The sequence below is a fragment of the Salmo salar genome, chromosome ssa10 (assembly GCF_905237065.1).
Source record: "Salmo salar chromosome ssa10, Ssal_v3.1, whole genome shotgun sequence".
In the NCBI taxonomy this organism is placed as follows: domain Eukaryota; kingdom Metazoa; phylum Chordata; class Actinopteri; order Salmoniformes; family Salmonidae; genus Salmo; species Salmo salar.
Genome location: NC_059451.1, coordinates 63,887,311 through 63,913,981, shown reverse-complemented (window position 1 = coordinate 63,913,981; position 26,671 = coordinate 63,887,311). Strand labels below are relative to the sequence as shown.

At 43.1% G+C, this 26,671-nt stretch overlaps 1 protein-coding gene across 2 annotated transcripts in view; it reads left to right on the top strand.

The window, feature by feature from the left end:
- fcsk (fucose kinase) overlaps window positions 1-25,572 on the top strand; it is a 44,374-nt gene extending 18,802 nt beyond the window's left edge. Inside the window, exons 5-23 of one of the 2 annotated variants that reach the window (XM_014123847.2) lie at window positions 7,163-7,235; window positions 7,341-7,438; window positions 11,188-11,268; window positions 11,598-11,717; window positions 11,966-12,137; window positions 12,236-12,342; window positions 14,676-14,777; window positions 14,882-15,055; window positions 15,189-15,262; window positions 15,366-15,721; window positions 16,383-16,599; window positions 16,797-16,963; window positions 17,843-18,070; window positions 19,980-20,123; window positions 20,492-20,611; window positions 22,624-22,811; window positions 23,391-23,490; window positions 23,901-24,124; window positions 24,316-25,572. In XM_014123847.2, the coding sequence (XP_013979322.2) occupies window positions 7,163-7,235; window positions 7,341-7,438; window positions 11,188-11,268; window positions 11,598-11,717; window positions 11,966-12,137; window positions 12,236-12,342; window positions 14,676-14,777; window positions 14,882-15,055; window positions 15,189-15,262; window positions 15,366-15,721; window positions 16,383-16,599; window positions 16,797-16,963; window positions 17,843-18,070; window positions 19,980-20,123; window positions 20,492-20,611; window positions 22,624-22,811; window positions 23,391-23,490; window positions 23,901-24,124; window positions 24,316-24,387 (2,817 nt within the window). In that variant the 3' untranslated portion in view covers window positions 24,388-25,572. The remainder of the gene's footprint in view (window positions 1-7,162; window positions 7,236-7,340; window positions 7,439-11,187; window positions 11,269-11,597; window positions 11,718-11,965; window positions 12,138-12,235; window positions 12,343-14,675; window positions 14,778-14,881; window positions 15,056-15,188; window positions 15,263-15,365; window positions 15,722-16,382; window positions 16,600-16,796; window positions 16,964-17,842; window positions 18,071-19,979; window positions 20,124-20,491; window positions 20,612-22,623; window positions 22,812-23,390; window positions 23,491-23,900; window positions 24,125-24,315) is intronic. The other variant, XR_001318650.2, reaches the window with a different exon arrangement.
- The last annotated feature ends 1,099 nt before the right edge of the window (window positions 25,573-26,671 follow it).

The window sequence follows — 26,671 nt, the reverse complement described above, 5'->3', positions numbered from 1 at the left end:
ACAGTTCCCAGACATGCTCAATGGGATGGAGGGCTCTTTGCTGACCATGGCAGAACACTGACATTCCTGTCTTGCAGGAAATCACACACAGAACGAGCAGTATGGCTGGTGGCATTGTCATGCTGGAGGGTCATGTCAGGATGAGCCTGCAGAAAGGGTACCACATGAGGGAGGAGAATGTCTTCCCTGTAATGCACACAGCGTTGAGATTGCCTGCAATGACAACAAGCTCAGTCCGATGATGCTTTGACACACCGCCCCAGACCGTGATGGACCCTCCACCTCCAAATCGATCCCGCTCCAGAGTACAGGCTTCGGTGTAATGCTCATTCCTTTGATGATAAATGTGAATCCGACCATCACCCCGGGTGAGACAAAACCGCGACTTGTCAGTGAAGAGCACTTTTTGCCAGTCCTGTCTGGTCCAGCGGCAGTGGGCTTGTGCCCATAGGGGACGTTGTTGCCGGTGATGTCAGGCAGGTTCTCACCAGACAACAGGCCTACAAGCCCTCAGTCCAGCCTCTCTCAGCCTATTGCACTGATGGAGGGATTGTGCGTTCCTGGTGTAACTCGGGCAGTTGTTGCCGTCCTGTACCTGTCCCGGACGTGTGATCTTCGGATGTACAGATCCTGTGCAGGTGCTGTTACACGTGGTCTGCCACTGCGAGGATGATCAGCTGTCCGTCCTGTCTCCCTGCTGTTTTAGGTGTTTCACAGTATGGACATTGCAATTTATTGCCCTGGCCACATCTGCAGTCCTCATGCTTCCTTGCAGCATGCCTAAGGTATGTTCATGCAGATGAGCAGGGACCCTGGGCATCTTTCTTTTGGTGTTTTTCAGAGTCAGTAGAAAGGCCTCTTTAGTGCCCTAAGTTTTCATAACTGTGACCTTAATTGCCTACCGTCTGTAAGCTGTTAGTGTCTTAATGACTGTTCCACAGGTGCATGTTCATTAATTGTTTATGGTCCATTGAACATGGGAAATGGTGTTTAAACCCTTTGCAATGAAGATCTGTGAAGTTAATTCGTAACAATTCTAATATCTTTGAAAGACAGGGTCCTGAAAAAGGGGCTTTTTTTATTTTAATTTTATTTATGGACTCAACATTGTTGTGCTCACTTAAACAGGAAGTTGGCATGGCGGTACTTCTTGTGGGCAAACTTATCAATTACTTTGTCATCAAAATCTGGCATTCTCTGGATGAAGTCATGCTGGTTTGACAGCATGGCCAATGCATTTAACCTTTCCTGGGCCATGGAGTTGCGTAAGGTTTTTATCCTTTTAAGGGTGGAAAAGTTTCTCTCGGACTCTGCGGTTATCATCGGAGTGGGGATGATGAATTTGAGAAGACTGTCTCAGACAAGGCCTCCTGCACGTTGTTTTTGTAGGCTGATATCAATAAAGAAAGGGCTGTCTTTTCAGTGTGCAGCTCAGGATGCCTAGACAGTGAACAGCTCCCTTTTCAACTTTTCCTTGTTGCCCATAGGCCATAGCTTGGTAGCACAGAATCCTTCAGTAGCGTTCGGATACAGCGTACATTACCACTCATCACCGCTGCCCTGCCATAGGTTTGTGCAACCAGCTTCTCCTTGACATTCAGTGGCGCTAGGACTTGTTTCATGCTGTTGGAGGGGCCAACACCAGTTTTGTCATTCACCACTACAAAAACCTCTCACACACTGTTGTCTGCTAATATGTAGCGTAGCACTATTACCATATGTGATTTACAGGAGACGTCAGTGGTCTCGTCTGCCTGTACAGATGCAAAAGGAGTCTCAGACACCTCCTTAGCTATAGCTTCCCTGTACACTTCATACCGTAATTTCCAGACTATTAAGCGCACCTGAATATAAGCCGCACCCACTGAATTAAAAAATATATATTATTTTGAACATAAATAAGCCGCACATGTCTATAAGCCGCAGGTGCCTACCGGTACATTGAAACAAATGAACTTTACACAGGCTTTAACGAAACACGGCTTGTAACAAAAATAAATAGGCTTTAACGAAGCACGGCTTGTAACAAAAATAAATAGGCTTTAACGAAACACGGCTTGTAACAAAAAATAAATAATTAGCCGTAAGCTTTAGTTGTCTTTTTGCACTGAGTCAATTCCTCACGCTGCTGTTTCCAACGTCTTATCATCGACTCATTAAGACCAAGCTCCCGTGCAGCAGCTCTATTTCCTTTTTCAACAGCCAGATCAATCGCCTTCAACTTGAAAGCTGCATCATATGCATTTCTCCATGTCTTTGCCATGATGAGGGTGACAAAATGACTACCGTAATCAGAATGATGAAGTTTGAGAGCGCTCTATTTAATCTAAACAGTAAACAAAAAAGTTGTTTGACCTTAACCCGTTCGGCAATTTCATTGGTCTAATGAAAGCTTCATGCCGCCAAAAAACTGAGCACGTCACAGAATGTGTTTTAAAAAAATAAATAAAAAAATTGAAAGCGGGAAAAATCCATATATTAGCCGCGTCATTGTTTAAGCCGCGAGGTTCAACGCCTGGGAAAAAAGTTGCGACTTATAGTCCGGAATTTACGGTACATACAATGTTTTGCATCGTGCTTGATGTACCCTTTAAAATTTGGTTGGTCGTCATAATGCCTTTTGTAGCCTGTAATCTTGTTCAGGCATGGTCTCAAAAATACACCTGAAACCGCCTGGGTTCGAGGAGTCAACCGACACGTCATGTCCCCGCTGTGCTGTCTCAATTGCCACACAATTTAATGCATGCAATAATTCTAGCAAGCACATCCCTATTCTCCTCCGTTTGGTGGTGTGAAGGTGGATGGCTCATCTATATGTGTTGTCTAGCTGAGCCACAATGTTCGATTTCCCAAGTATTCTGAGTTTAACAGCGTTGTCTAGATGTAATGCACAATTCTCATGTTTTGAGACCCTTTCAAACAGATGTTTTAAATCCTCAATCCCAGACTTGGACCACACACCCTCTCCACTGAATGGCAGACAGGGGAAGCAAAATAGTTATTTAAAAAAGAAAAGTTTTTAGATGCTTGCAGTTAGCCACTGCTTCTTTCCTAACCACTCATCGTTGAATTTGCAGTTTCCATCGTGTTGTGTAATGTTTATGTCCAATGGCCGATGAGCACTGATACGTTTTATCTATAAATGATCTTCATAATTTCTCTTCATATGACAAGGCTGGAAAAGGATTTGCAAGTAGATTGTCGACTTGATTCATGATGATAACTGCTAGTTTGCTAGCTAAGATTTTTAAAGTATGTTGATCAGTCCAATCAAAGCTACTGTAGATATAATGTGATTTGATGTCATTTTATCTGTGGCCAATGACCTTCTTGGATGGGCACTGTAATGTAACTCTATGGCAGCACCCAAGGAGCTTGAATTTTCAAGCTCTCGCTGTAGATTTTGCGGTGACAGTGTCCCCATGAGTGACAGAACACTGAGCCAATCACGGTGCAACTAGAGAACATTACCAACCCCTACGCTCCATATTTCGGCTGGCTGCCCCACCACCACAAAGCACAGATCTAGGCTGAAACACCTGCATTTGGGAGCTACCTTACTCAAGAAAGCAAAAAAGACACCATGTTTGTATGCGACTTTATTAATTACATTGTTTGCAAACTGATATGTGACTCATAATAATACCAAAATAACATGTAAAACAGACACACAATTCATTTTCTTTTTTTTAACCTTTTTTTTGGGCTAAACAGGTGGGGCTCAAAACAGGTGGGGCTGAATGAGGCATCGTCACTGATTTTATACAGCAATACACTTAATTTCAAGCCTAGGACACTGCATAAGGACTGTGGTAAAATCGCAGTGAATGTAGGTTTCCATGTCAACCTATCTTTTGCAACCAATCGAGCTCTGTGGTCTCTGGCCAGTGCATAATCTATGGGGAGAATTACTGTTTTATCTCAATTAGCCACGAAATCCCAAGTTTGAAAGTGACTGTTTGCTGGAAGCTGTGCAGCGCCACTTTCCCCAACGTCGGTCAATTTGAGTTCCGCCAATGAGCTTTAGCCCCTCGCCATTTGAGTGACAGCTACCAAGATGCACACGCAGCAGAGCAAAAGAGAGCGCAGTGACATGGTGCACATATCTGCTTGTGAGAGCTACTTTCACAACTTCTGGCTAAAACGTATACAAAAGTACCTGAGAATCTCTTTTAAAAAAATAGTGTGAAACTTAGTGGATGCTTAAGCTTTGCAGAAAGGCAGAACAATACAGTGAGCTCTAAAATGATTATACAGTGACACATGTTTTTGTTGTTTGTCTCTTTAACATTTTGGATTTGAAATGTTACAATGACTGAGGTTAAAGTGCGGACTGTCAGCTTTTAATTTGCGGGTATTTTCATCCATATCGGTTGAACCGTTTAGAAATGACAGCACTTTTTGTACATAGTCCCCCCATTTTACACAAATTGAATTGTGTATTGAAGTAGTCAAAAGTTTCGTATTTCGTCTTGTATTCCTAACAGGCAAATTTTACATCAAGCTTGTGACTACAAACTTTTTGAATGCATTTGCTGTTAATTTTGGTTGTTTCAGATTGTTTTGTGCCCAATATAAATTAATGGTGGGTAATGTATTGTCATTTTAGAGTCACTTTTATTGTAAATAAGAATAGAATATGTTTCTAAACACTTCTACATTAATGTGGATGCTACCATGATTACAGATAGTCCTGAATGAATTTTGAGTGCGAAAGTTAGACGCACAAATATAATACCCCCAAGACATGCTAACCTCGCACTGTTACACCGTTTTGGGGTATGATATTTGTGCGTGTAACTTTCTCACTCATCATTATTCATGATTCATTCAGAACTATCAGTAATCATGGTAGCATCCACATTAAACACAAACTCATTACCTTCATACTTTCTCTGTTAAATCTTCTAGACCCTGCTGTAAATCAAGCAGACAATGGCAGATAATCAACATAAATGTAGGGGCATTGGATCCAAAATGTTTTTGTCTCGTTCGTTGTGCCAGTGAAGTTGTGATTCACAACTTAACTGACGCAACGAACGAGACATCAAAATATTCTGGACATTATTCCGACATTTTCCACACCGGCTGTTTTTGCATTGCATGCTATATCACAACAGCTGATTGTCACTTAACTGTTCAGAAAAATATTTCCTGGATCAGCTGATAGGCCTATGGATATTGTCGACTAACTAAACAGCTGGATACCAAATGCGCATTCAACAAGTAGGTTTATTAGCCTAGGCATAGCCTATAGAAGAACCACGCAAGTTAGGTGACTTTCGGTCTAGAAGCATTTGATTTAGCAGTTGTATGCATCATTTTGGATTTGTGTGCCCATGAAAACTGGTTTCACGGCATAGCCTAAAATATCAATATGAACATTTGATAAAGCGGTGCTGCCATTAATACGGCACTATCTCATAGACGCAGCAAGACTTTTGTCCCGCTGATGGCCTATACGGGGTCGGAAGGAAATATCATAGGCCTAGTTTCGTTGATAATTAGATTCTATAGAGCAAATTGAAAGAAAATGAATTGTTACAGGGTTGAAATGTATTTTATGAATTATTTGTACTTTTTACCCCTTTTTACTTCCAATTTCGTGATTTCCAATTGGTAGTTACAGGCTCGTCCCATCGCTGCAACTCCCGGACGGACTCGGAAGTTGCAGCGATGAGTCTTCCAAAACACGACCAAGCCTCACTGCTTCTTGACACACTGCTCACACACTTGACACACTGCTCACAGCCGGCCCACCACACGAAGTTGCTTAGACCGCTGCACCATTCGGGAGGCCTGAAATTGCTTTTGTTTATGTGCATGTTTTTAATGAATTAGTATGCTTATGGATGACATTTAAGTTATTTGCCCAACCCTGTTGTATTTATTCCATCTGCAAAGGAAGACAACGAATGCAGCACATATTTATTTTATACAATGTTCTGCCCATATCAACAAATGTGTATATACAATATTCTTCCCATATGAACAATGTATTTTAAGGCATTAGGGAACCAATATATGAGAGCCTTCAGACCGGTTTAACACGAGATTACCCCATCGTTCCCCAGCCAATCATGCACACGCGGGTGCGGATGAAAGAGTCGCCAACAAAGGAGTTAACTTCTGCTGCAACCTTCACTGTGAAATATAATGCGTTGGGGCGGTGCTTCCTGAAATAAATAATTGCTACCAATGTAATTACAGTAATAGCAGGTTTTTCCGAATCTTGAAAGCAAATGCTTTCTGTTTTTTCTTAAAACTATTAATTAGCCCACAGTGAATTGTTTGTGTTTTTAGTAGGGCTATAGTCTTTTATTGATAAATAGTTAATTTGTTTTTGTGTGTCATGTCCATGGACTTTTGTTTGTATTAGCTGCTATTTTGGGTATGATAAACCGGTTGCAACATTGACTATACCATTCTCTGTTAGCCCCGATTTGGTTAGTACTTCTGATTTTAAAATAATATACATAATAAACTGATTTAATCAATTTCTTTGAATATGGGGGGCCACAAGGCTGTATGTTTGGGGTCAGTGCTTTTTGAATACATTTAATGTAACCAGGGCCCAGATTCACAAAACCTTAAGAAATTTCTTCTTAACTGCCATTTCTTTCCTGCTCTATAGACTTAAGAAGAACGTTAAGCAAAGTTGCTATTCCTAAAAAGGTTTTTGGAAATGTTCTCGTGCTATTTCTTATGTTTCTCTTAAGCAAAAAGGGACGAAAATTATTGAAAATAAAGTTCTTGGAAACTCATGAAAGCTATTGAACATGTTTAATTCACTCACAAACTTCATATGAAAGTTTCAGTATTGATTATTTTAAACCCAAGAACATGTTTTAAGAACAGTAATCTCAGTAAGAAATATGCTAACATGATTGCCATTTGCTAGCTAGATGGCTAGCTAAAACGGTTGCCTAGCAACAAGAAGATATTTGAGAAGTTCATAAAACATTTTTTTAATTCTTAATATATTGTTGCGGAATTGCACTTAGGAACATCTTGTTTTTCTTAAGAAGCTTCTTAAGTTTTTGCATAAGTGTTTTGTGAATCTGGGCCCAGGTCAAGAACAAATTACCTACCTCCATTTTTTTGTGTTGTGTCTGCCTCACACAGTTTTTTTTTGTCTCTGCCTTGTTTGGTCCATCTGTAGGTGTGCCCTGGTTCTCCCCCGGGTGTTTGGGTGTGCAGCACTGACATGATCCTGACCATGCCGACTACCTTCAGTTAGATCTTCTCTACAATTCCATTCAGAGTATATTTTAACCATATCTTTTTTTTAACCTGTCTCCCCCACTGTCCCTTAATATTCTTTCTCTTCTGTCTTTCAGAAATGTCATGGGAGGGTTTTTCTGGGGTCCGTGTGTTGGCACTACCTGGTGATGTCTCTTACGCCGCCAATCATGGAGTCTACTTTGCTGATGAGCAGGTACATAACTTTTAAGGTTGTGTCTCTTACTGAATGGAATGACAAACTCTAGATACAGTGCCTTCAGAAACTATTCACACCCATTGAATTTTTCCACATATTGTTGTGTTACAGCCTGAATATTAAATTGATAAAATGTATATTTTTTGTCACTGGCCTACATACAATACCCCATAATGTCAAAGTAGATTGGAATTTATAAAAACATTTTTTTACAAATGTCTTGAGTCAATAAGTATTCAACCCCTTTGTTATGGCAAGCCTAAATATGTTCAGGAGTAAACATTTGCTTAACAAGTTGCATAAGTGCAATAATTGACATGATTTTTGAATGACAACTTCATCTCTTTACTCCACACATACAATTATCTGTAAGGGATGAATATTTTTCCGGAACTCTACCAAGTTTCAATACCGGAAATAATTCGTCCCGGGAAATACCACAAAAACTGTAAGTGCCAATTTAAAGTGTTTAAAACCAAGATATGGTCAGGGTTCTCCCAAAATAAGGTTGTTGCTGCGCCACATTGCCCTCTTAGCGACACCACTGTGTAAAGATTTCACAGCAAGTGAAACTGATATTTCGTAATGATAGAGTAGCTTTGATCGTCACTGACATTGTTGTTAATTGTGAACAGACCTCTCATAAATCCAGAGCATTATCATGTTCCTTTAATTATTTCAGCGCATTTCAGCAGTAGGCCTAGGCTATCTCGACACCGAGTCCGCTCAGGACCCACAGAGCGCACCCCGAGTAGGCCATAGCGTTATCGAATCATACAAACTTTGTAATGGCAGTTAAATAAAAGTCAAATCACCAAAGTTGCTAAGCTTGCTAGATAACCTCCCATGAATGACAGAATATCTCCTATTTGTTAAATAGGATTATACAGATCGCAGATCAGCTCATGAATAACGTGGGAGATGAAGAGAGGAAGTTGTTTTAAATATTAAGGTATCTTAACAGGGACCAATTCTGTTTAAAAATATCCATATCTACTCTCATACCGTTTGTTGATCACACATTCTCAAATGACGCTCTCATACGGGCAGCAATATGAGACAGCACAGAGAAGCAGGGGAATTGTTCTAATGGTATTTTGACATGCGTAGGCGAGACATGCTTTGATAATGCAGTCTATGGATTACAGAATAATGTTAGGATTTTTGTTGTTTGATTATCAGACACAGGCTTTTGGTCGGGAGTGGGACTGGCTACTACACGAGTGAAGTGCAAAATTCACTTGTATTATATGCTAGCAAAATGTCCTGAACAGGTAATATAATGTATGACCAAACTAGAATAAAGGTGATAATTAGCACTCACTTCAACTTAGCTAACATTTTCCCAGCCTAATTGTTACCAAATATCCAAACTGAGATTCAGTGAAGACAAAGATCTGACATTGTTGGATTTATCTTAATTAACGGGCACCCCAAACTTGTCTCAATTGAGCCCAATGGCGCTGTCCCAATCAAAAAGGTGCTGAAATGATCATCTAGGTGACAACACACAACCATTGCTTTAAATTAGTACAACAGTTTGTATATGACTTTGGGAGTTTCAGTTTAAGAAAGAATTTAATATATGATTTCAATTGCATTAGCCTACTTCATTCCAATATTTTCATCATTCAGTTGATCATAACTAAGGGGAGTTTTCCTCTCTCTGTGCTTTTTCAAGGCCCAATGGCTGTTTTCTCATCTCCAAACTCTGCTGCCGCCCGCCTATACCGCATTGTTCTCAACACCAGTTTAAGTCAATATAGCCAACTGTTTTCTAGAAATCTGTCTTTTTTGGGGGGTTTGGGCTCATTTAATTTCTGTGATGTCGGCCTGGGCTCGGGCTTCAACTCACCGGGCTTGGATCGGACCTGGATTGAATTTTCCACTCTGATAAACTCTTGTTGGGTTCTGAGAATATGAAATATACTTATTCATGTCACTGAGGGAGTGCTGAGGTTTAGTGGGTCTACACCAGAAGTTAATGGTTATAGGAGGAATATATATATATATAGTGTGTGCAACTAAGCTTGGAATGTGTTGAGTGCAGGGAAGCGATTTACATGTGGCAGGCATTGATAAGGGGAGAGAGCCGTGGATTAGTGATGGAGGGGGGATGAGGTCAGGTCACCTTAAGGGAGAAATAGAAGTTAATGGCCCGTATCACTAGTGTCCTGCCTAGCAGTAAACAATTACGTTTGTACAGATGTGTAGGAGGAGACTCAGCCTATGAGGAACGGTTAAATATCAGTGCTTGTGTGAAAAATGTTTTTGTCTGAATGCAGCTGTATTGACCCTCTGGGAAGAATAAACTTGGTTAAGCTTTCATAAAGTCTGAGTGTTTTACTCTGAGAATTAGAACATAACACTCTAAACTGCATTCTGGTCTCATGTGCAGTGTCAATTAATGGATTAATGGAGACTTTGTGTGAAGTAAATACGCTAGGCTAAAGGCTTCCATGCAACAACCTGTTTGGATAAAATGCTAGTAGCATATTATCCAATCTGCTGCTGTACATGTGTATTTTGTGGTATTGCGACATTGTGGGAATATTTTTGTAATCTTCCTATTTTGTAGGTTTAATTTTTTCGGGAAATGTGAAGAGTGATCCCGGTTACCTGTGTTAATCCCTAGTAAGGTCCTTCAGTCGAGCAGTGAATTTCATACACACATTCAACCACAAAGACCAGGGAGGATTTCCAGTGCCTTGCAAAGAAGGGCACCTATTAGTAGATTAGTATGAGGCCAGTGTTGACTAAAACAGTTAGAGTTTAATGGCTGTGATAGGATAAAACTGAGGATGGATCAACAACATTGTAGTTACTCCACAATACTAACCTAACTGGCAGTGAAAAGAAGGAAGCCTGTACAACAAGGCAATACTGCAAAAAATGTGGCGAAGAGAATTCACCTTTTGTACTGAATACAAAGTTTTACGTTTGTGGCAAATCCAATACACACATTACTGAGTACCACTCCATATTTTCAAACATAGTGGTGGCTGCATCATGTTATGGGTATGCTTGTAATCATTAAGGACTGGGGAGTTTTTCAGGATAAAAAAGAAACGTAATGGAGCTAAGCACAGGCAAAATCCTAGAGGAAAACCTGGTTCAGTATGCTTTATACCAGATACTGGGAGATAAATTCACCTTTTCAGCAGGACAATAACCTTAAACACAAGGCCAAATCTACACTGGAGTTGCTTACCAATACCAAGACAGTGAATGTTCTTGAGTGGCTGACTGTACAGTTTTGAATTAATCTACTTGAAAATCTACGGCAAGACCTTTTAAAATGGTTGTCTAGCAATGATCAACAACAAATTTGACAGAGCTTGAAGAATTGTGAAAAGAATAATGGGCAGATGTTGCACAGTCCAGGTGTAGAAAGCTCTTAGAGACTTATCCAGAAAGACTCCCAGCTGTAATCACCGCCAAAGGTGCTTCTACAAAAGTATTGACTCGGGAGTGAAATCTTATTTGAATGAGATTTCTGTATTTCATTTTCAATACATTTGGAAACATTACTAAAAACACGTTTTTACTTTGTCGTGATTGGGTCTTGGGTGAGAGAAAAAAAATCTATTTTGAATTCAGACTGTAACACAACAAAGTGGAATAAGCCAATGAATACTTTCTGAAGGCACTGTACACATTCTTTTGACAGTATGTTTATGAACAATGGCTGCATGAAGATGATCATTCATAAGTAGTGCCAAATGGTGGTTTCTCTCTGCTCATAGGGTAGAGTACGTGACATCATCTACAAGGGGTCAGAGGAGCGGATTCGCCGAGCCGCACAGCTTGATGGGATGGTGCCACTGGTAAGTCAAAGATAGTGAATATAGGAAAATATCCAGAAATGTATTTTTTCTTCAATAAAAAGAGTCATGGGACTACCTAGACGGCAGGTAGGCTAGCGGTTAGAGCGTTGGGCCAGTAACTCGAAGGTTACTGGTTCGAATACCCGAGATGACAAGGTGAAAAATGATGTGCCCTTGATCAAGGCAATTAACCCTAATTTGCTCCAGGGGCGCTGGCTGACCCTGTGAAACAACCCATTTCACTGCACCTATTGCGTGTACTGTGTGATAAAACAACCTCGTTTTATTTTATGAGCCTGCAGCATATGTAATGATGTAACTCCATTCAGGTGTCAGGGCCTGTGTTCTTCTGCAGGAGGGTACTAGAGCGATTGCTGAAGGCCCATGTTACCCCTCCCCTTGACGGCTGCACGTACATGGGCATGGACTCTGGGGCACCACCCCTTCAGGTATGCAGTCTTCGTCTTTACTTCTCATTTCTAATTCTCATTTTCTTTACCTCTCTTTGTGCCTGTCACGCTCCATTTCATCTTCTGTATTAATTTCACTCTTCCATATCTTTGCACCCCCCCCCCCCCCCCAAACACGGTTCTGTTTTTTTCTAGGTTTACACAAAGCTGGTTTTATTCTGATACAGCCTTATCCTCTGTTACATCCCTTCATTGTCTTTCTTTCCATGGTTATTTATTATCTGCAGATCTCCCTCTTCCTGGATTTGTTGATGTGTCTTTGCTCAGACCTGAGTGAGTCAGAGTTTGTGAATGGGGAGAGGACGGGCTGCAGTTCCCCCATCAGTCAACAGGGAGCAGTAGTGAGGAGCGCACGTGCCTTGCTATGGAGGATACTGAGAGGCACCACTCTCCATATGGGTATGTCTCTTTCTATGTGGTACGTCACTCTCTGTACATGCCAAATGTGCCATCCTATTACAAGTCGTTCATAAGTGTGTTTGGTTTTCTCCTTGCAGTTTACGTTCCTGGCGGTTGCTATGACTACCTGACTCTGTCCGGTAGAGAGCACATTGGCCGCCTGACAAAGAAGGGGACAGAGAGAGACACTCTTTCACACATACAGGTACCGTACTGGCAGTGGCGGTCGGTGCTGTTTTTAAGATGCAGTATTTTCCTTGTTAATGAGCATGGCCTTATGTCTATTACAGCATATTGGATGACTGTCATTCATATTCCATTCACCCAGCTCAATGTAACAGTGATAGGTTTAGGCTACTACATGATACTTGTTTTCCCTGTGCCCATCAAGATGTTGCTAAAACCTAGCCTATGAATGAAAGTTTACAACGTAGGTGCACAGGTCGAGACAATTTTAAGTTACCAAGGTGACAGACAGTGACACTGATCTAGGATGTAATCGTTAGTCCATCCGTTGAAAATGAGTTTCTATTGGACAAATTCAGGTATGTTCCGTTTGCTGCCGTTGTTAAGAAAAGTTGTTCAACAGAATGGGCGGAACGAAGACGCCCCTGATCAAACACAAACAGAGACCACTTTCCTCCTTGTGTATATATCTAATTCCTTCTCGCACATTTTCCCTTCGCTTGTGGGCTTCAGCTTTCTGTGACCAGGCCAAAAAAGCTTTCCAAGCCAATAGAAGCCATATAATGACTACCAATCACTACACACAGCCTACATCGTTGTCACCTCATAGTCAACATACTTTTGTATATATAGTGTATGTGGACACCCCTTCAAATTAGTGGATTCGACTATTTTAGCCACGCCCGTTGCTGACGGGTGTATAAAATCGAGCACACAGCCATGCAATCTCCATAGACAAACATTGGCAGTAGAATGGGCTTACTGAAGAGCTCAGTAACTTTCAATGTGGCACTGTCATAGTATGCCACCTTTTCAACAAGTCAGTTCATCAGATTTCTGCCCTGCTACAGCTTCCCCGGTCAACTGTAAGTGCTGTTATTGTGAAGTGGAAACGTCTAGGAGCAACAACAGCTCAACCGCAAAGTGGTAGGTAACAAGCTCACAGGACGGGACGTAAAAAAATCGTCTGTTCTCGGTTGCAACACTCACTACCGAGTTCCAAGCTGCCTCTGGAAGCAATGTCAGCACAATAACTGTTTGTCGGAAAGCTTCATGAAATGGGCTTCCATGGCCGGGCAGCTGCACACAAGCCTAAGATCGATGTGGAAGAACCTGACGGGCCTGCACAAAGCCCTGACCTCAACCCCACCGAACACCTTGGGGAGAAATTGGAACGCCGACTGCAAGCCAGGCCTAATCACCCGATATCAGTGCCCGACCTCACGATTGCGCTTGTGGCTGAATGGAAGCAAGTCCCCACAAAAATGTTCGAACATCTAGTGAAAAGCCTTCCCAGAAGAGTGGAGGCTGTTATAGCATCAAAGGGGGACCCAACTCCATATTAATGCCCATGATTTTGGAATGAGATGTTCAACGAGCAGGTGTCCACATACTTTTGGTCATGTAATGTAGCTACTATACTAATGCTTTTGTAAACCCACTACAATCATGCAGTACAGTCACTTACATTGGCAGGCCCCTTTGGCAATAAATTAATAAAACCTAAAGCTTACTTTGACTTGGAAGAGTTCCAGTGTTGGATAGCCATAGCCAGCTAGCTAACATACTCTAGCATTCTTCTCTGTTTGAGTAGGCTAAACTAGCTAGTTGCATTCAGCTAACTCTTTCTCTCTCGCTTCTCCTTTATTCTGGAAGAAATGAATTTGTTCATCTGTTCAACTATTGTCTTTCTCTCTCTTTGAGTCAACTACTCACCACATTTTATGCGCTGCAGTGCTAGCAATCTGAAGCTTATGCTTTCAGTACTAGTATACTTAAAGTACTAGATTCATTCTCCGATCCTTTGATTGGGTGGACAACATGTCAGTTCATGCTGCAAGAGCTCTGATAGGTTGGAAGACGTCCTCCGGAAGTAATTACTGTGTAAGTCTATGGAAGGGGGTGCCTCCTAGGTTTTGTATTGAAGTCAATGTACCCAGAGGAGGACAGAAGCTAGCTGTCCTCCGGCTCCACCATGTGCTACCATACAGAGTGCTGCTAAAGCTACTGTAGACCTTCAATAGCAAAACAGTGTTTTTTTAAATAAATTATTTGGTGACTTGTCAATATATTTAGAATAGTTTTAACTAACAAGGATCACTGTTTTATTGGTTCACTATTTCATTTTTATGTAATTCACTGAGGAGCAAGGTCCTCTTCCTCCTCTTAGGATCTTCCACTGCGTACTAGGTAACCCTTCACTCGTAAGGTCTACATAAAGCTGCCATAAACGTGTCAGGAAAAATACATTGAATTGATCCCAACCTTGGTCACAACCCTGGACCCAACCCTGGACCAAGCAATGTGTGTGTTTAATATCTGTCCATGTAGTTCTGTCTGTGTTGTCCTCAGAATACTCAGTGTGTGAGTGATGGAGGCAGGGTGATCAACAGTGTTCTGGAGGGGGACGTCAGGGTTGCGTCAGGAGCAGTAATCCAGCACTGCCACCTTCAGGTCTGGAGGAAGTCAAACATAGAATAAAATGTGTACTTAAAACATTTATTTCACCGTGTCCCCGTATGCTGGGATGTTGTATGACCTTTGACCTCTTCTCCCAGGGACCAGTGGAGGTGAATTCAGGTTGTTTACTATCAGGCCTGGAAGTGACCTCATCTTCGCACATCCAGCAGCTGGCCTTAACCAATGACCACATCATCCAAGGGCACCACATACAACTGGGAGAGATGAAGATTACTGTTTATACAGTGCTGGGGGCTTACGATGATCTTAAGGTAGCAAGGCGTTGTCTTCTCTCTCCTCCTCCCTTCCACCTTCTTTAGATATTTCACCATCTGAATGATAGGACTGTGGACAGAGGCTGTTTAGAATGTCTGTTGGTCTCTTACAGACCTTGCCTTCCCATAGGTTTCCTGCGATGACGATGGTGCCACCTTTCTGAATCACAGATGGAGTGACCTCTACAGCCGCACTGGAATACAGTAAGCGTGTTAGCTTGACTGCTAACCTACTCTGCTCATGATTTGGACCCTTGGAATGATGAATGTTATATTTGCTGGGTCCCTCTGCTCTTTCTCTCCCTAGGCCTGAGGATCTGTGGTGGTCTGGGAGGTCCCAGTCCCTCATGGAGGCCCGCCTGTTCCCAGTCTTCCAGCCGCGGGGGGGTGCGGTGGGGCTGGAGGTGGGGGTGTGCTGGCTGTTGGGTGGGCCGGGGGCACTGGAGCAGTGGAGGGCCGTGTGGAGGCTCTCTCTCCGAGAGGTACTTTCCCTTACTGACCAGGAGGGGGAGCTGCGCTGGAGGGAGGCACTGTTCTTCCAGGTGGGGAGGAGGAGAGTGATGGACAACTTGAAGAGCCAGAGCGATCGTGGGTTGTTGCCCAGCTTCAGGGCTGCCGTGCTTGGAGGCCAGCATGAGGAGCTCCTCTGCACACTAGACTCCAGTGAGTATTGATGTCCCTTTATTTGACTGTGAGAACACAAGGAGCTGCAGTGCAGACACAAGGAGCTGCAGTGCAGACACAAGGAGCTGCAGTGCAGACACAAGGAGCTGCAGTGCAGACACAAGGAGCTGCAGTGCAGACACAAGGAGCTGCAGTGCAGACACAAGGAGCTGCAGTGCAGACACAAGGAGCTGCAGTGCAGACACAAGGAGCTGCAGTGCAGACACAAGAGCTGCAGTGCAGACACAAGGAGCTGCAGTGCAGACACAAGGAGCTGCAGTGCAGACACAAGGAGCTGCAGTGCAGACACAAGGAGCTGCAGTGCAGACACAAGGAGCTGCAGTGCAGACACAAGGAGCTGCAGTGCAGACACAAGGAGCTGCAGTGCAGACACAAGGAGCTGCAGTGCGGAGGAGTTAGTGTCTCAGGCCCCATCTTATTTCTTTCACCTTTTCAACACTTGAAGTTTATGTTCTCTAAATGTGTGTTTGTGTGAATTCCTGGGGGTGCAGGTGCCTGAATGCATTATACAGGCTCATTTTGCACTCTTGCTGTCAGACAGCCATAAGAATGGAAAAAAGGCTGGTGGAGACCAAGTAGACCTACTGTTATCTACGTGCTGACACGCTCTCAATGACGATAGTAATCTTGTGTGCTCCAGTTGCAGCGGGCAGCAGGGAGAACCTGGGAGTGGCGGCCCGCTGCCTGGCCTGTATAGCTGACGTGTTGGCCTGCCTGGCCGGGGAGGGCCGAGGCGGGCTGAGGAGCGGGCCGGCTGCTAACCCCGCCTGGAGCCATGCCTTCTCCATCCTGGAGCAGGGACACCTGCTGGGTGGCGTCCAGGCCCTGGCCACCGAGAGAGCCAAATGGCTCAGCAGGTCAGACCCATACTGATACTATTAACTACTAACCCTCCATTAGTAGGGACTGCTAACATATGCATGTTTGCACCATAATGCTTACTCTCTGCAATATCAGTTCCTTAAGTCTGTGGTCAAGAAGGAAAGGAAACCATAAATTATTATAATATATTTAAATTAAGTCAGAAGTGACAGTATATGATTGCCCCCTGCAGGCCAGACTTGCTGGTGCGTGCTGCACGGCACTATGAGGCGGCCGGGCAGGTGCTGTTACGACAGGCTGTGATGTTGTCACAGAGATTTATCTCCATTGGTCAAGGTGAGGTCCCGCCCCTTGGGGAATGGCAAGATGTGGAGTGTCCTGCCAGACTGGACCTCTCAGGTGAGTCAACGGCCCTGTTCTATTTCACCCCTAGACCAGCGTTTCTAAAACTCTGTCTTCGGGACCTGAAGGCGTAGGCTTTTTGGTTTTTCCCCTAATGTTACACAGCTGATTCAAATGATCAAAGCTTGATGATTAGTTGATTATTTAAATAAGCTGTGTAGCCCTAGGGCAAAAACCCAAATGTGTAGCCCTTGGGGTCACGAGGACCGAGTTTGGGAAACTCTTCCCTTAGTCAAACTCTAATGGCAAAGCTCTTTTGAGGAGTTATCCCTACTCTTTTAAACCGGGACAATACCCCTAAAAACATGCCGTTCGTTTTTACTCTGTTTATTTAGAACCTAACGGACATCTAGTCAAAGCTCAAACCAAGTTTATTCACCCACTGTGTCAAATAGCTGCGAAGACGTGTTTTCACCAGCACAAGTATTTAAACCCCCCTTTAGGTGGAGTCTTCTCCTTTTCTATAAACTCTACATCTTTGTTGCTAGGCAGGAAGTTAAGTGATGTGGGTAATAAACTGTTCCTTCTCCCTTCATGTGACCTGACCTGACCTCGGCCCCCCCATTCCTCACTAATCCACAGCTATCCACCCTTATCAGTGACCGCAACCATGTGATTGCCTTTCTCTTACTTAGTAATATGCCAAACCCCTGGCTCTTATCCAACCTCCATTGACCCCACCATATACATTCCTCATACATGTACCCATTAACGTCTAGTATAGCAAGTATTTCAAACTGGAACCCAACAATGCTACGAGATGCTTAGTTTAACATATAATTGAATGGAAAGTCATTAGCCTGGTCCTATATCAGTTTGCGTTCTCTTGCCACAAAGCCCGTAGGAGTACTTCTCACAATAGGCTCTATCCCACAGGTGGCTGGAGCGACACTCCGCCCATTGCCTTTGAACATGGCGGCGCAGTGGTCAACGTGGCGGTGAAGGTCGACGGGAGACGGCCCATTGGTGCCCGAGCTCGTCGCATCAAAGAGCCCCGTCTACTATTGGTCAGTTCCAGCGGAGTGCAGGATGATGCTATCGCCATGGAGACAGTTTGCGAGAAGCTGGAGGATCTGAAAGACCACTGTGTGCCATATGCACCTGGTAAGACTTAAATGGGCATTTTTATGTACTTTTGTGTCCATTTAAAAAAACATCAAATTGATCAGAAATACAGTGTAGACATTGTTAATGTTGTAAATGACTATTGTAGCTGGAAACGGTTGATTTTTTTATGGAATATCTACATAGGCGTACAGAGGCCCATTATCAGCAACCATCACTCCTGTGTTCCAATTGCACGTTGTTAGCTAATCTAAGTTTATCATTTTCAAAAGGCTAATTGATCATTAGAAAACCCTTTTGCAATTATGTTCGCACAGCTGGAAAGTGTTGTCCTGATTTAAAGAAGCAATAAAACTGGCCTTTAGACTAGTTGAGTATCTGGAGCATCAGCATTTGTGGGTTCGATTCCAGGATCAAAATGTCCAGAAACAAGTAATTTTCTTATGAAACTCATCAGTTTATTCTTGTTCTGAGAAATGAAGGCCATTCCATGCAAGAAACAGCCAAGAAACTGAAGATCTCGTACTACTCCCGTCACAGAACAGAACTGTCTCTAACCAGAATAGAAAGAGGAGCGGGAGGCCCCGGTGCACAAATGAGCAAGACGACAAGTACATTAGTGTCTAGTTTGAGAAACAGACCCCTCAGAAGTCCTCAACTGGCAGCTTCATTAAATAGTACCTGCAAACACCAGTCTCAACGTCAACAGTGAAGAGGTGACTCTGGGATGCTGGCCTTCTAGGCATAATTACAAAGAAAAAGCCATATCTTAGACTGGCCAATAAAAATAAAAGATTAAGATGGGCAAAAGAACACACACTGGACAGAGGAAGATTGGAAAAAAGTGTTATGGACAGACAAATCTAAGTTTGAGGTGTTCGGATCACAAAGAACATTCGTGAGACGCAGAAAAAAATTAAAAGATGCTTTAGGAGTGCTTGACGCTATCTATCAAGCATGGTGGAGGCAATGTGATGGTCTGGGGGTGCTTTGGTGGTGGTAAAGTGGGAGATTTGTTCAGGGTAAAAGGGATCTTGAAGAAGGAAGGCTATCACTCTGTTTTGCAACGTCCATGCATTACCCTGTGGACGGTGCTTAATTGGAGCCAATTTCCTCCTACAACAGGACAATGACCCAAAGCACAGCTCCAAACTATGCAAGAACTATTTAGGGATGAAGCAGTCAGCTGGTTATCTGTCTATAATGGAGTGGCCAGCACAGTCACCGGATCTCAACCCTATTGAGCTGTTGTGGGAGCATCTTGACCGTATTGTACGTAAGAAGTGCCCATCAAGCCAATCCAACTTGTGGGAGGTTCTTCAGGAAGCATGGGTTGAAATCTTTTCAGATTACCTCAAAAAATTGATAACTAGAATGCCAAAGGTCTGCAAGGCTGTAATTGCTGCAAATGGAGGATTCTTTGACGAAAGCAAAGTTTGAAGGACATAATTTACTATTTCAATTAAAAATCATTATTTATAACCTCGTCAACGTCTTGACTATATTTCTTATTCATTTTGCAACTCATTTCATGTATGTTTTCATGGAAAACAAGGACATTTCTAAGTGAGCCCAAACTTTTGAACGGTAGTGTATGTGGGCCGTGTTTATCAGTAAGTGTGTGTGGAGTCTTGTGTGGCATTTCCATGTATTTTTTTAAAATGATCTTAATAATAATTCTATATCCTTGTGCTGTCTGACTGCTATTGCATGATCCAGTTTTTCATAAAGGCACATTTCTAGTTGTCATGTTTGATCACTTTGTCTTTGATTGTAGTCCAGGTCATGCTTTGTGATCAATAATGTTGTGGTAAAACTGGCAGCTGTCACTGTGAACACTAAATGCTCACCAATTAAACGGGTGCATAAACAGAATTGATGTGTCTTTACGCTACACTACATCCCTGTTGGTCATATCTGGTCATCTGCTCCCGTGTGTGTGTCCCAGCTGCCCTGTTGAAGGCAGTGTGTGTATGCAGCGGCCTGGTTACCTATCCCTCTCGGCAGTCCCTGGATGAGCAGCTCCTTCAGCGCTGGGGCGGAGGGGTGGAGATCCACACCTGGTCCCTCCTGCCGCACGGTTCAGGACTGGGTGAGAAGAGCAATGGCTTGTGCTCAATAGGGCATGTAACAGAACATTTTGCAAGACATTTTTATTAGAGAGTCTAAGTAGTCCCTCCCTGTTTGTCTGTTTTCTTCCATTTGGTGCCTAATGCACATGACCATGGGGCAGCGTCAGCGTCTCATAACACATAAACCACCACATTGTCTCTTGTTGTGGTGCTGCAGAAAAAGCTAAAAACACTACTTGGTCATCAATGACAAGAATTGGGCTAGTCCTGCACACATTGCCCACTCACTCCTTCACCCTTCTCTCCCCTTCCCCTCACATCCCCTCTCTCACTCTTTCTCCATCTTTCTCCCCGTTATCTCTCTTACTGCGTGTTGTTGCACCTGCAGGTACCAGTAGTATCTTGGCGGGAGCGGTGCTGGCAGCCGTTTACAGATGCACGGGGCGAACCTACGACACAGACTCCCTCATTCACGCTGTTCTCCACCTGGAGCAGATGCTGACCACTGGTGAGATAACACGCACTCATTCACTCACTCAACACATCCAGTGCATTCAGAAAGTATTCACACCCCTTGACTTCTTCCACATTTTGTTTGTTACAGCCTTATTCTCAAAGGGATTAAATAAATACATATCCTCGTCAATCTACACACAATACTCCATAATGACAAAGCGAAAACAGGTTTATAGAATTTTTTGCAAATGTATTCAAAGTAAAAAAACGGATACCTTATTTACTTAAGTATTCAGAACTTTTGATGTGAGACTCAAAATTGAGCTCAGGTGCATCCTGTTTCCAATGATCATCCTTGAGATGTTTGTACAACTTGATTGGAGTCCACCTGTGGAAAATTCAATTGATTGGGCATGATTTGGAAAGGCACACACCTGTTTATCTAAGGTCCCACAGTTGACAGTGCATGTCAGAGCAAAAACCAAGCCTTGAGGTTGAACGAATTGTCCATAGAGCTCCGAGACAGGATTGTGTCGAGTCACAGATCTGGGGAAGGGTACCAAAATATTACTGCAGTATTGAAGGTCTCCAAGAACACAGTGGCCTCCATCATTCTTAAATGGAAGAAGTTTGGAACCACCAACACTTTCTGGAGCTGGCCGCCCGGCCAAACTGAGCAATCGGGGGAGAATGGCCTTAGTCAGGGAGGTGACCAAGAACCCCATGGTCACTCTGACAGAGCTCTAGAGTTCCTCTGTGTTGATGGGAAAACCTTCCATAAGGACAACCATCTCTGCAGCACTCCACCAACCAGGCCTTTACGGTAGAGTGGCCCGAAGGAAGCCACTCCTCAGTAAAAGGCACATGACAGCCCGTTGGGAGTTTGCCAAAAGGCACCTAAAGACTCTCAGACCATGGAAAAACAAGATTCTCTGGACTGATGAAACCAAGATTGAACTCTTTGGCTTGAATGCAAAAGCTTCACGTCTGGATGAAACCTGGCACCATCCCTAGGGTGAAGCATAAAAGTGAGAGGAAGTCCAGTCGTTAGTAGTGAAACTGGGCTGAGATTTTGGTCATTTTCTCATCTATGAAACATCTGATCTCAATACATTTGTTTAAGAATGCAAGTTCGAATTGAGTTTGTGCACACGCACTCTTCACAGAGGAGGCGTTCCCTGACTGAAAATGCAAATATACGCTACAATGCGCCAATAGGATCTCACTAGCTCATGCTTGGCCTTCTTCCTTGTTCTGCCCACAATGCTTCATTTGCTCCCACTGTAAACGACACAGATAAACCAGCTTGGGTCAGTTATAAATATCTTTTGCTAAGCTGTTTGCCGGCTATGTGTGGAGCCATGTTTGTTGACATCATTCAATGCATTCTGAGTCACGAAAACGTCTGTCAGACAAAATATGTTATAGCAAGGTGAAGGGATGGTTCACTCGAGAACTTCTGGAAGTGAATGATGGTAGACGACACACCCTCTTCGTCTTTAACATGCATACTGCAAACAGACCCAAGTCATCTTGTTACCTCTTATCTTTGGTTGATGGAGAAAAACAACCATGGCGGAGTGCACAACTACCCACCATCGGACTACTTTGGACTTTTAGAAAGGGTTTTACTCAATTATTTCGATCACTGGTGAGCTCACCTGTGGTATGATGAAGTGTAAATGGTAATTGTTAATTCGTATTATGGTTTCTATCAGCCGAGAGTTGGCTAAATATGACAGCTTGTGTTAGCTCACTCTCTTCTCAGTTAGCGCTAGGACCAATGTAGCCTTTATAACACAATGATAATTGCAACATTTTTTTGTGATAAAACAGTGTGGCCAGCTCAAACACGTCAATCGTAACTAGACATTCTAATGAAGTGTTCTAATCAAACCGGTTTGAGCGTACACAGCAGGGACCACCCGTGTCAAAGGGTTTTAAATCGCTTTGGATAAAAGCGTCTGCTAAATGGCATATTATATTAATAGAATATTATATGATATGTTATTTGTTATGATGCACTCATTCTGTTTCCTTCTCTCTCCCGGTCTCCCTCCTGAGGTGGTGGTTGGCAGGACCAGGTCGGAGGCTTGGTGGGGGGAGTAAAGGTGGCGCGCTCCAAAGCCTGTCTCCCCCTCCGGGTGGAAGTGGAACGTCTCCCTCTCTCCGACGACTTTCTGCTCTCACTGCAACAGCATCTCCTGCTGGTCTACACCGGCAAGACTCGGCTTGCACGAAACTTGCTGCAGGTTAGCCATCCAGCCTTCCACCCTCCACTTATTCCAAGTCACAATGTTAACCCCTTAACTTTATACCATTCATTGGAAAGACTGACTTTGTGTACTTTCAAAAAAGAATTGTAACTTATAAATCAGGCCTTTTAGTCTATATTGAGTTTAAATCTCCACTTTAATAAATCCAAAACTTTCTGACTGTGTGCTAGAACACCTTGTTAGTGCTTTAGTCAAGTTTAGGGTTCAAAAGATCGCTTTAAGATTTAATGAGGTTCTGTAAAGTTCCTTTAATATATTTGCACCAATCATCCACACTTCCTGTTTCCACAATAATATTTCTGATCACTTCCTGTTTACAGTGTACAGTTGTGGTAGAACACTTCCTCTCAGTGCTGCAGGCATTTTGTCATTTCACATGTACCATGTATTTACTAGCACAAACCTTTCAAAACTACATGATCAAAACAGTACGTCAACTGCTACAGCTACTTAGAGGAATAGCCAAGGAGAGGAAGCTACTGAGATGTACCCCTGGTGCAGTTTCAAGGATGTTGGGTGTCTCGTCTCTAAAATGGCTGCCATGTTGTTGTGCAGGACACGGTGCGGCGCTGGTACAGCCGTGTGCCCTCCATCGTGGAGAACGCTGGGCAGCTAGTGGACAACGCAGAAGAGTGTGCCCGCGCCTGTACAGAAGGTGAGAGGGAGAGGAATGGTCTTTCAAACTCGTACCTAAGTGGGGCTGCATATATTAATTGGCAGATTTCTTTCTTGCTGCACCTGTTTCGACATGGGCGCATGCTGAAAAATGTCATGACCGCCACAGCCCTAGTCTGCTTGGCATAAATATATTAAAGGAACTTTACAGAACCTCATTAAATCCTAAAGCGATCTTTTGAACCCTAAACTTGACTAAAGCACTAACAAGGTGTTCTAGCACACAGTCAGAAAGTGTTGGATTTATTACAGTGGCGATTTAAACTCAATACAGACTAAAAGGCTTGATTTCTAAGTTACAATTATTTTTTGAAAATACAAAGTTTTTCTTAAGTCAGTCTTTTCAATGAATGATATAAGTTAACCCCTCTCCCCTCCATCTCCCCCTAGGCTCTCTCCCCAGGCTGGGGGCTTGTCTGGAGCGTTACTGGGGCCAGAAGAAGGTGATGGCTCCGGGGTGTGAGCCGGCAGCTGTGCGGACCATGATGGATGCCCTGCGCCCGCTGGCCCTGGGACAGACTCTGGCTGGGGCGGGCGGAGGGGGCTTCCTCTATCTGCTGACCCGCCAGCCACAGCAGGGGGAGGCAGTGCGTCAGGTCCTCAACAACACACAAGTGAGCATATAGACAGATGGCGATATACTGAAAGGATCAGGAATAGTTCAAATGAAGATGGCAGGGAATGAACAGGGCAAAGTTATATCAGTCCTATGTGTTTAAAACTTGAATTTAAAAAGAACCCATTTAAAAGCAGAGTTCAGCTATGCTCAGCGTTTCAGCTGACATTGACTGTTTTTGTGTCCCAGGGCCTCCGAGACTTCAGTGTCCATCCAGTTGAGCTGGACATGGACGGCATCTCACTGCTGAAGTCTTCCTGAGACAGACAGATGGACGTCTGGACCCTAAGCCATTTTTATACACATTTCTAACTACTTTTATGATCTATTGGGGGACATTTAGTGTTAGGACATATCACAGGAGGTTGGTGGCACCTTAATTGTGGAGGACAGGCTCGTACTAATGGCTAGAGCAGAATGAGTGGAATGGTATTAAATACATCAGACACATGGTTTCCAGGTGTTTGTTGCCATTCCATTTGCTCCCTTCCAGCCATTATTATGAGCCGTTCTCCCCTCAGCAGCCTCCACTGGAACATATACACCTTTCAAACCGAGACATTTTTCCACCAACTTTAGCCCGACTTCTCTCTATATATAAGAAAGGTATTGCCCGCGACAAAGCCTATATGTTTATTTCCGCCAACCGACCTAGTCATGATTACGGTAAAGTTCTGCCTACGGCTTAGTATGAAATGTAGCCATAAAATCCTGTGGCGGAATTGCCACGCACTACGCTCTAAAGCTCTTGATGGTTGCTAGACAGCGGCCGTTACTACTATCATCCTGGCAGTTAGAAACTTTGCGAGGCATGTCACTTCACCCATCTCTTCGCATAGCCCACCACATGCACTAATTTCTTAACCACAACTGTGGAAACAAATATCACTGAATGATGAAAATATTGGAATAAAGTAGGCTAATGCAATTGAAGGCATCAAATTATTGTTTACTTAAACTCGCAAAGTCATCCAATTGTTATAATAGGCCTACAATTGAGGTGAGTGCCGCTCATGATCATCTTGTCTAGTTGGCTCATTTATTAGCCCTGATCACACACAGTAGGAACACGAGACTCCAATGCTTTTGAAAATATAGATTGCTATTATTTTCTATCGGTGTCAGGATGAAGATATTCAATGTAATATCCTACGCCTGCTCCCTAACAAAGCAGAGTGAGGGTTGGAAAGAGGTGACACGTAGATGAAAAAAATAATTGGGTTTAATTTGGGCTCTGTTAAATCTTTTTTTTTATGTTGCCATGATGCAAGTTGTGTGGGATATTCTTTGTATTTTATTCTGTTATTTCATTCTTAGCCTACTATAAAATGTGTGACTGTCTTTTTCTGTTTAATAAACAAAATAAATATTGATTTCATGTGCACGTGACAACCATAGAGGCTGCACAGACCAGTAACATAATTAAACTCTATCCTTTTGAAAATATTTTTTATTAGTCTTATGTTTCTTAGGCTCTGCCTAAACAAATGAATAATGGATTTTTGTTATGGTGTATATTCAATGTAATTATGAAAATAGACAACCACCCACATCTGCACACCACTACAACCACTCGTCCACGGCATGCGCACGGGAGGTATAAAAGGCGTATGCAGGCAAGAATGGGCCTGTTTGGGGGTCATATAAACATTGGGAGAAAACAATTTACCAGGCAAAATACTGTAAATCCTATGTGAATGCAGTAACGTATTACTTAAGTAGATTTTTGGGTATCTGTACTTTACTATTTACATTTTTGACAACTTTTACTACACTACATTCCTAAAGAAAATATTGTACTTTTTACTCCATACATTTTCCCTGACACCCAAAAGTACTCGTTACATTTTGAATGCTTAGCAGGACAGGAAAATGGTCCAATTCACACACTTATCAAGCAAACATCCCTGGGCATCCCTACTTCCTTTGATCTGGCAGACTCGCTAAACAGTGTTAGCCAGGTGCACACTCCAACACTATCTGTAAAACAATAAGATGGTGCCATCTTTGCTTAATGTAACGAATTTGAAATGATTTATACTTTCAGGCTGAATCGCAACCGGCCGTGATTGGGAGTCCCATAGGGCAGCGCATAATTGGCCCAGAGTTGTCTTGGTTTGGCCGGGGTAGGCCAATCATTGTTAATAAGAACAAATTCTTAACTGACTTGCTTAGGTAAATAAAAAAATTCTACCACTAATGGACACTGTCCAGGATACCCTTTCACACTCAATCCCCCAGATGGCAGCGACCGGGTCCAGGTGCTGAGCTTGGTTGATAAGCACACATTGGTGCGATCGTCAGTCAGCGGCTCAGCTTGCAAGCTGTGAGGCTGCTGGTTCGTTTGGTAGCCATGAGGCCTTTCGTTTGGACATGCCTGTTAGTGGTTTCCTTTTTGTACATGTGTTTCGTCACCATCTGAACAAATAAAAATCCACTTGGACGGCCAACCAAGAGGTCAAGCGCCGGCCCTGGACCAAGGTAAGTTTGCTGTCTCCCTAGGCACATACGTTGATTTCTCACAAATGCACACATTCATGTTACA